This window comes from Xenopus tropicalis, chromosome 3, assembly GCF_000004195.4.
Source record: "Xenopus tropicalis strain Nigerian chromosome 3, UCB_Xtro_10.0, whole genome shotgun sequence".
NCBI lineage: Eukaryota > Metazoa > Chordata > Amphibia > Anura > Pipidae > Xenopus > Xenopus tropicalis.
The window spans coordinates 96449054-96459254 of NC_030679.2; the positions used below are offsets into that span (position 1 = coordinate 96449054).

Here is a 10201-nt window from a genome sequence, read left to right on the forward strand (position 1 = left end):
CTTAAGTACAGTTTAACATTTCATTCACTTTGGCATGAGAAGCAACAGAAGTCTGATAAAACAGGCATGGTTGTAATACAATGTTTTGGGGTCTTTTTAAAAAAATTTTTTAGCAGAAATATATTATGAATCACACCTTGCTTATTCATATTATTATAAATCTGTTAACACTGGCTAAAAGTGTTAACTGTGGCTCCGGGTACAGACAGAGAAGAGCGCTGATTCGAGCGCAAGGGCAGATCCTTGGCCTGAGTTTATCTGTGTGACATTAGCTGAAGGCTATTCCTTTGCCAGACTAGTCTGTTAATCTGGCCTTTGTCTTATCCAAAAGATGAAATCATAGGAGACTGCAGGAAACATAGTAGCACTAAACTTAATTCCTGTTCCAGTGGAGTGTCAGCATACAGACATGCTAACTAATCCAACTGTGCAGTGCCTTTGAGATTGTCTTGAATGACATTTTGGACAAGCATAATACACAAGGTTATAGTGATTTTTATAATTTACAGGTTAGTATAATTATATGTATATGTACAGTATTTTTTTATGTGAGTGTGTGTACTGATAGGTCTGTATAGGTAAATGTATATACATACCTTTCTTTATAGCACCCAAAAATGTTATTTAAATAAATACACAAAAGACAAAAATCAAATGTCATATCCAGTTTTATTAGAACCAGTAGAAATATTCAATTTTTTAATGTGTATGTAAAGATATTCTCCTTGGACCAACTGTTACAGTCAGTGCACTAGGTGTGTTCCTGGGACCATGATCAAATGAGAGAATTTTATCAAAATGATCCTATTATAAAGGAAGTATTGCAGTGTGAGTGTAGTTGCCCATCTCTAACAGCCCAGGGAAACAGGCTTAACCTTCATCATCACTCCTGCCTATAAAATGACATACTTTTCACCAAACTCTTTTCTTGCTTTGGGAGCCACCTTTAATTAAAATGTAATTATTTGACATGCTGTATTTAAATCATATTTCGTTTGCTTGCTTCTCAATGAGTTGTCTAATACAAGCTGCAGCAAAAAAATTGCCCACGTGCAGTGGTGGAGTTTCTAAAGAGAAAATGTTCTTTAGATATTTTGGTGGTGTTCGAATGAAAGTTGGAAAAAGTTTTCTGACTAAAACTACACAATCATTTACAATAATCATAAATGATCTTCTGATGGAGTAAGCAGTGGTTCAGTAAGTCAGATTTATCAAAGTAAATTATAAATGATAAAACTATAATTGTGAATTGATTTAGATCAATCAGCTAGCAAAGCACATCCACAGTTAGTTAATAACTATTGATACTGATAAAGAACAGGAAAAATTTAAGTAAACATTGCCCAAAGCTTTCTATGGGTTTTGATAACTAATGGTGATTACACGTCTGTGTAAATAAATTAACAAAGCCTCTGACAATGATAAATAACTAGTTAGATCAATTGATCAATTCATAGGTGAGAGGGTTTGCATTTGGAAAAAAATATTGTGGGAATTGAATTGCTGGGAATACGGCACAATTTGCAGTTTGATGGTTAACAGAGCTGCCCTGAAGTGAAATAGTTGCACTTCTGTTTTTATCAAATGCCACAAAATGATTGTTACAAAAAAGACTTTATTCCAGCCCTTAAACAAGCATATATATATATATATACACTAGGTAAGGAACTCTTGTGCAATGTGCTCAATAAAGAAAGTTGAATTTTAAATAGGGTGTGCCAGTTTGAAAGCATTTTTTATATAATTTATTTGAATGAGCACCCCACCACGTTAATTGATTAGCATTGGAGTGCAGACACTCAAAAGACTTATATACAGTATATTATTATATATTGCCTGGAAAAGAACAGACCACCTGCTTCTTCCCCAAATTAACCAACTTTTGCAAAAACAAAATAAAAAAAAAATTGTAACAATTTTTACTTTAGTAATTCAAATGATAATATATTAGCTGCTTATTAGCTTTTATTTCAATATTCTTAACATTAACATACTAGAACAATTGTATGGCTCCACTGCTGATTTCCTAAACTCAAATTCAATGACCTGAAATCAATATAACATAAATTATTACAACCAATACATAACCTAGATTTAATGAATAGGGAAAAAAAGTCACTTAAAAAAATAAATGTGACTTAGATAAAAGCTGTTATAGAGCTTAATGGCTCATGAACATGGAATGTGTATATATAGATATATATGCATTATATACGTCTTATTATAAAATGATGGACAGTCCCACTCTGTAGTCAGGGCTTAAGGTAAACAAACTCCTCTTAGGTTTTTGTCTGCAATAAGGGTTGATCATTTGCAACATTTTCTCTGTAATGCTCCCCTTACATTAAAGACCTTTTCCATAAACAGTTTTGTGTCTTAAATATTCTTCAAGGCATTCAAGAGCAATGTTGTCAACTTTAGGATCAAACTTGTTGGCCAACACATGATGCTGTTCCAGCAACCAATATAGATCCCCAGTACCATACACACAAATTGACCTCCTGTGTGTACCTGTGCATGGTGGGTAAGGTGCTCCCTTTGCAATGTCCCCTTCCATGTACCCCCACTTTACCATTCTGGCCACTGCATTCATATCTGATTTTTCATATTTATCGCTGTAAGGAGAAGACCCTGGTACTCCTGGCATTCTATTAAGGGTTGCCCATAAATGTTCATCTGGGCTATATGTATCCTTGACCCACTCTATCAAGGTCAGAGCTTGTGGATTGTTAAAAATATGTTCAACGAAATTTCGGCAAACCACAATATACGCGTTGCCTGTAAACATTGGACTGTCAATCGGCGGTGGGGATTTCTCAATAGCTGTCTTTGATATAGAATCTCCCACTTCAAAATGAAATTCCCAGCGTGTCTTTTTTGATGATGATGGTTTCTCAGACTCCATACTATTTTTTCCATTTAATGATTTGAGGGTTCTCACAATTTCAGCATTAGTCTTTAATGGGAAGTCTGTGCCACAAGTATTTAGAAGGTACTTCCACAGTACTTTGCTCTGCAGTAAATCTTCCATGCAGTTTAGGTCAGCTTGAACCCTTGGCCAAGCAGCATAGACCACTTTGACTAACTTGGATGCAATAAATACATTATCAAAGCAAGAGGTAATGGCATTCACTGCCTCCTTAAATACAGCAGGAGACTTTTCATCCACATGAACACAGTAAATGTTCTGAGGGGCATAAATTGCTCTCAGTAGCCTTTCGAACATATCAATCTTTTCATGTATAACCATAGAATAGGCAATAGGGAAGTTCTCCTCTTCTTTGCTCATGGGAAATGGCATATATTTTCTGTTTTTCTTAAAATAACTGCAGTCTGTAGTCATGTTTATGTAACTGCTTTCATTAAAATGAAAATCAGGATTTATCACCTCTTTATTCAGTTTTAATCCTTCATCAATAGCCTCTAAATCCCCCTTAGTAATTCTGGTGCAATTTGCCTTACCTGCGCCATTTGCTCTCAAGCTGATTTGTTTGTAAAAATGATCCTTGCAGGGCAGACTTCTGGAACTGTCTGATTCACCTTGGATGTCCGCAATATCACATTTATTAGAGATGAATTTTGTTATCATAACACCAGAAAGTCCAATCAAAGCCAAAAGTAAAACGCTCTGGAGGAGATTGCACCTGGATCTTTTACAGTCGAGCAAAGCCATGCTGAGAATTTTGGTTTGTTAAGAGAGAAGTAAAGTCCAATCTTCTTCCTGTTAAATATCTGATGAAATGGTTATCCAGAAACCCACGTAGGCATCTTTAACAGTTGCATTTGGAAATCTTTAACTAGTGGAAACCACTTGTGTCTTCGAGAGATTAGGAGTTATCCTTCCTTCTTAAAGTGTTGAAATGAGCAAGCAGTGATGCATGTACTTTTAAACTGCTCCATGTATAAATATGTCACTAATATACAAACACTGTCACACATGTTTTCAAAGGCTGTGCAGGTTAGCTAGATGATCCCTCCCATGAGAACACTTACACCGTATTTCATTTCTATCTGAAATAATAGCCGGAGTTGTCCATTAGAGAACCTCTCTTCTCAAACTTGCCACACTTGATTCAAGGCCATATTATAAAATAAAATTTGTATTTGTGGCTGAAACCTACCTGTTTACTAAATATGAAATTTCCTGAAAACTAGATATTATTAGTACAAAAAAACAATAAGGCACAAAGGAGGCATGCAAGAGTTGCAGGATAATATCCCTTTATTTATATCTAGCTAAGTATGAAAATATTATAGCCAGGGAAGTTATTGCTTGCTACTCAATCATTTCTCTGTGTTTTTACTTTAAACAATAAATATGTTCTAAAAGTATATAATCAATTAAATACTGTAGAGTAAACTGAGTAAACTGATTGCACAAACAATTTAAAGAAATGTAGTAACTAGATGTAAACTACTAAAACAGATGTAACTGTGTAAACATGAAGTAGGGGTTTCAGCTAATATATTCAGCAAAAACCCATACTTAGCACACAATAATATGGATAAAACAACAGAACTGTATGAAGCTTGCATACTTGTACAGGATTTACCAGTGTGGACACACATTAATATACAATTTGGTTGCATCAGTCTTTGTAGGAAGGTCATCAATACCAGTACATGTGTCAGCAACCTGTTAGCCTTTTATTCACTGGATACAATACAGTTGTGTGTAGTTGTAATATGCTACAATTACAAGTATCAAGTACTAAAGGCAGTTGTTAATTTGAAGGCATCTGTGTAGAAGGTCATCACTTTCAGTACGTAACAACCAACCTCTTGGGCTTTTTTTTACTGGATGCAAGAAAGTTGTGTGTGTAGGTATAAAATGTTAAGGAAACCCTGAGAGTACCACCTATTCAAGGCAGTTGCTACTTCAAAGGCATCCTTGCATCCATTGTATCTTGTACACACATGTATTTTGATAAGTTTGATAACTTGAGCTCAACTGAGTTCAGTTCATCAACGCAGGCTGAGCTAGTGCAGTTATGTTACATGCAAGTTCTAAGGATTGTGTAAAGGAACATGAAAAATGTTCAAGCACATATACATGTGTGTACATTTAGCATAAGCCTTACATTCTATGCAGATTCAATGCAGATGGAAGCATCAAATGGAACAGTAGCAGCTGGAGGAACACAAGTAACAGGGTGTATGCAGTGTCCCAAGGCAGCAGCTTGCAAAGCATGTCCAGACATCTCAAATTAAATCAAATCATAGTATCTTGAGTTCATTAGCTAAATCAATTACTAAATTGAAGAAGTAAACAGAATATAGAACATATAGCATTGCCATATTAGAGTAACTAAATGGTCTAGAAATAGGGGAAGGCAAAGAACCAAGTTTCAAACTGAACCATGCTTAGTCCAGCAACAAAGGCGTACGCACTCAATTACAATGCACCCACCTGTAAATGGGCCTTTCCAGAAAAAGGGGAGTAGTTGTAACTACTGTAGGTTCTGGGTCAGCCAATGCTCAGAGGTTCTTAACATAAAGCACAAAAGGATCCTGTAATAAACTGCTGGCTAGCAGTGGGTTAATACTTCTGCTGTTAGTTCAGGTACAGATACACACTGGAACTTTTGGTATATTTATCTGTGTGGCTCCCCACCTGTCTGGCTGCTTTGATGGCTTACTTTTGTGTAAGCTTTAAATGGTATCAGTACTGTGATTTACTGCCCCCCCCCCCCCCCCCCCGCATGGTTCACACTTCAGATTCAGGCTGTAATCCCCCTGTATTGTTTAAACATGTAATCCCCTGTGTTGTTCACACCTTTTAATCCCTGCATTGTTCTACCCCTGCAGTGTTCACACCTCAGACTCAGACTGTAATCACCCACATTGTTCCCCTGTTCACACCTCAGACTGTAGGAGCAGTAGAAACCCACAAATAATCCCTGTACACTACAATCCCTGTACCTATAGGTGGTACTGCAATTAAAAAGTTATTGTGCAGACTGTAGGAGCAGTGCCAGCATTGGGTCACTGTATGTTGCCTGTGTGTGCCATACACCAGCCAAGAATGGCACACACAGTCAAAGTATGGCACACGCAGGCAGGGTAGGAAAGGCAGAGTATGGCACACACAGGCAGCATAGGGCAAGCAGAGTATGGCACACACAGGCAAGGTAGGGAAGGCAGAGTATGGCACACACAGGCAGGGTAGGGAAGGTAGAGTATGGCACACACAGGCAGGGTAGGGCAGGCAGAGTATGGCACACACAGGCAGGGTAGGGAAGGCAGATTATGGCACACACAGGCAGGCTAGGGAAGGCAGAGTATGGCACACACAGGCAGGGTAGGGAAGGCAGAGTATGGCACACACAGGCAGGATAGGGAAGGCAGAGTATGGCACACACAGGCAGGGTAGGGAAGGCAGAGTATGGCACACACAGGCAGGATAAGGAAGGCAGAGTATGGCAGGTTTTTGCTGTACTACAACCATTAATATGGGTATGGTCATGTGATAACATGGGTGTGGTTTCAAGTTGATGCGGTTTCAAATAGGGGAGTGGTCAAAACTGGTTTCCATTATCGGCCCTCCACCACGTAGGTCGGAAAAATTCCGGCCCTCGGTACCACAGAAGTTGGACAGCACTGTATTGGAACATGGCAGGTAGATCTGGCCTGCTCCATGCTTGCTCTCAGCTTAACAGGAAGCACAAAACAGGAACAGGAATATCATCATCAAGCAATGGCAAAACAGCAAGAATGCCCTTAACCAAAATGTCTACACAAGCAGGTTACTACAGATCCCATATGTTAAATGAATATCACATACACATATTATCATTGGCCACTCCCCCCCCTCAAGTAAATTTCAACTGAGTATGTTTAATGAACTAGGTATTTACCTCCTTATACATGTATAAGGAGTAGGACAGTTGCTTGGTAGTACAGGTATGGGACCTGTTATTCAGAATGCTGGGGACCTGGGGTTTTCTGGATAAGGGATCTTTCTGCAATTTGGATGTCCATACCTTAACTCTACTAAACAATCATTTAAATATTAAATAGAACCAATAGGATTGTTTTGCCTTCAATAAGGATGATTATATATTAGTTGGGCTCAAGTACAGGGTACTGTTAATACAGAGATAAAGGAAATAAGTTTTAAACATGCTTATAATGGAATCTATGGAAGATGGCCTTTCTGTAATTCAGAACTTTCTGGATAACAGATTCCTTGCCTGTTCCTGCAGTTAGCTGCAAAGAGCTGAATTAATTAATTGAATGTAGGAGCACCTCTATTGGCAGAGAATTAGTTGTTTGTGTCTGAATGAAGGTATATCCAGGTAAGAGTCCAGTACATTTTTGGCAATGCGGTATAATTAATGCCAATTATATTTTACAAACAGGACTAGGCTGTTGAATGATAAGAAATTAGCTACTAACAGTTTGTAAACCTTAACGGTAACCAATGAAAGCAAGGGACACCTGAGAGAAAAGGGATTAAATAGGGAGGAGGAGTTTGACTACATGTAAAGTCAGAATTAAAGCCATGCATTAAATACTGGGGAGGCAGTCAAATCCCTTTGGGGGATTTTGGCTGGGATAAAGGTTACACAGAATTTTGTTACAGGCCTATGGCCATACACGTTAAGATTGAGGTCGCCAAGCAAGCGGATCTTCTCCCGATATCCCCACCTACGGGTTGGTGATATCGGGCAAATTTAGGCTAATTCAGCTTAGAACGATGGTAATTCTAATTAGAATGATGGTAATGGGCACAGTCGGTTTGGGGACTGCATCAACAAGCCAATGTGGTCCCAGGTCCTATTAAATTTTTGAACCTGCCCGATCGATATCTGCCTGATATCAGGCCAGATGTCTGTCGGGTAGGCATCATTGGTGCCCCTACACGGGCCAATAAGCAGTCGAATTGGTCTAAGGGACCGATATCGGCAGCTGGAATCGGCCCCTGTATGGCAACCTTAACCCAGCTACTTTTGCAAATGAATGAGGCGTCACACCGAGGTCAAGTTGTTTATTATCAGTGACTTTAATTATCCAGACACTGACTGGTGTAATTGAGTGGCCAAGACACTAGCAGGTTTGCTATATTATAACTTTTTATATCAGGCAGTTCAAGAACCTGCTAGATTCTGATTCTTCTGTTTGGGATCTAGTAATGCCTAATAATACCAAAATCATCTCTAGCATTTGCATAGCTGAGTTTTTAGGCAATAGTGATCATAACATGGTCTCCTTTAAGATTATGTTGCAGAGACAGCTCTATCTAAGAGGGAGCAACTAAAACACTAAACTTTAGACGTACAAACTTTTGCAGTATAAGGGCATCCATCTCCGCAATATATTAACGAAAGGGTTTTAATATCTTTAAAATGCTGCTTAATTAATATACATGCCAGTATATTCCCCTGGTAAGCAAGAAAAGATATATTGCAAAGCAAAACCTTTACAGTTTGATAGAAACGTGTTGAGGTTGGAAAATAAAAAACATACTTTTATGGCATTCATGTTAGCTAGGACAGCTATACCTTTGATCGGACACAAGGAAGTCAATAAAGTATGCAAAAAAGCTATCCTATGAATCCAAAATTATTTTTTTACTATGTAAGTAGTAAAAAAATAAGCAAGAAGGGTTGGGGTCATTATCAGAGGAGGTCAGTTGGTTGATGAGAACATGGAAAAAAATCACAAATGCTGAAATGTAATTTTTTGTCTGTCTACACAACTTAGGAACCAGCTAATGAAGGTTTCCTTTTTAATAAACCTAATTCTGATAATGTAACTACTGATGCATGGGTCACTCAGGAGGAATTTCAAAAGAGACCTAAGAGAATATGTAAAGGTAAACAAAGGTCCAGGACCTAATGGTATTCATCCCAAAGTACTAAATGAGCTTAGCTCTGTGGGTGCCAAACCTCTTTGCTTACATTTATAGGATTTCTTGCTGTCTCGCATAGTGCTAAACAACAGTTTATTGCTAACATAGTGCTGCTATTTAAAAAGGGATCCTGTTCTCTGCTTGAAAACTATAGGCCTGTTAGCCTGACATTAGTGCTAGGAAAGCCTGTGGAAGGGGTTATAAGGCGTGAGATACTTGAATACATTTCAAATCACAATACTATAGGGCTGATTCACTAAGGTGCATTAAAACTGTTAGGCTCTGCTGGGGTTTGATCCTAGGACCTCCTGGTTGATGGCTGCTCTCCCCTAACCATTGAGCCAGTAGAGCAGCTGGCAAGAATTTATTGCTAATATCAGGGCTGACTCTGCCCTATTTAAGCCCAGCCCTCCTCACACACCTTGCCTGAACATTGGTCTAACATGAAGCAATGGGGCTTGCCTCTAGCCCGTGTTCCCTGTTCTGGCTCCTGATCTTGCTTCTTTGCCTTTGCTCCCGATCTTGCTCTTTTGCTCCCGATCTTGCCCTTTTGCTCCTGATCTTGCTCCTTTGCTCCTGATCTTGCTCCTTTGCCTGTGCTCCTTGCCTTTGCTTCTTCCCTCCATGCCTTTGCCCCTTGCTTCACCCGTTCCATCCGGCTCCATCCTGCTCCATCCTGTCCTGTAACAACCCCTGCCTTAGGGACTCACCTTTCCCATCTCCTTTCTAGCACCCTCTACCTATTCCTTCACAGAATCCTTTCCCATTCCTTACAATAACATGGTGGTAAGAAAGTGTTGTTAGTAGTGTACCGCAGGAAGTTTGTCCTCAGTCCTTGGGATGGGTATTGGCAGTACAATCCCAATCTTTGCTATAGATGATAAATTGTGCAAAACTATAAGTTCCATTCAGGATGCTGCCACTTTGCAGTTAGCAACTCTGAACCTCTTTTGCCAGTTTACTGCTCAGTTTTTTGTTTTTTTAAATTGTCAAACCACTCTTCAAAGTTATGCATTTTGGTAGAAATAATAATTGAGTTACACATTAAATGGTATTTTGTTGGGGGGATTCTTAATCAAGAAAGATCTGTGGATTTTTGTGGATAACAAGTTGTGTAACTCTAGGCAGTGTTATTCTGTGGCTACTAAAGCAAATAAAGTGCTGTCTTGTATAAAAAAGGGCATTGACTCAAAGAATGGAAAAATCATTTTGTCTCTTTATAGTTTAGTATAGTTTAGTATAGTTGCACATTTTTGTATTCTTTCCAGCTCATTAGGAAGGATATACTGTATTAATGAGCTGGAAAGAGTGCAGATATGCGCACTTAAACTGGTAAAAGGGACCAAA

General features: G+C 38.7%; 1 protein-coding gene across 1 annotated transcript; it reads right to left on the reverse strand.

Moving 5' to 3' along the window:
• Nucleotides 1–650: 650 nt before the first annotated feature.
• LOC100486342 (beta-1,3-galactosyl-O-glycosyl-glycoprotein beta-1,6-N-acetylglucosaminyltransferase 3-like) lies at nt 651–3759 on the reverse strand. The gene has a single exon (XM_002937891.5). The coding sequence runs from the start codon at nt 3671–3673 to the stop codon at nt 2345–2347; it is 1329 nt and encodes a 442-aa protein (XP_002937937.1). The 5' UTR covers nt 3674–3759; the 3' UTR covers nt 651–2344.
• Nucleotides 3760–10201: the final 6442 nt, after the last annotated feature.

Coding starts and splice junctions, on each gene's coding strand:
- LOC100486342 (XM_002937891.5), bottom strand. CDS start 3,673: ATGGCTTTGCTCGACTGTAAAAGATCCAGGTGCAATCTCCTCCAGAGC.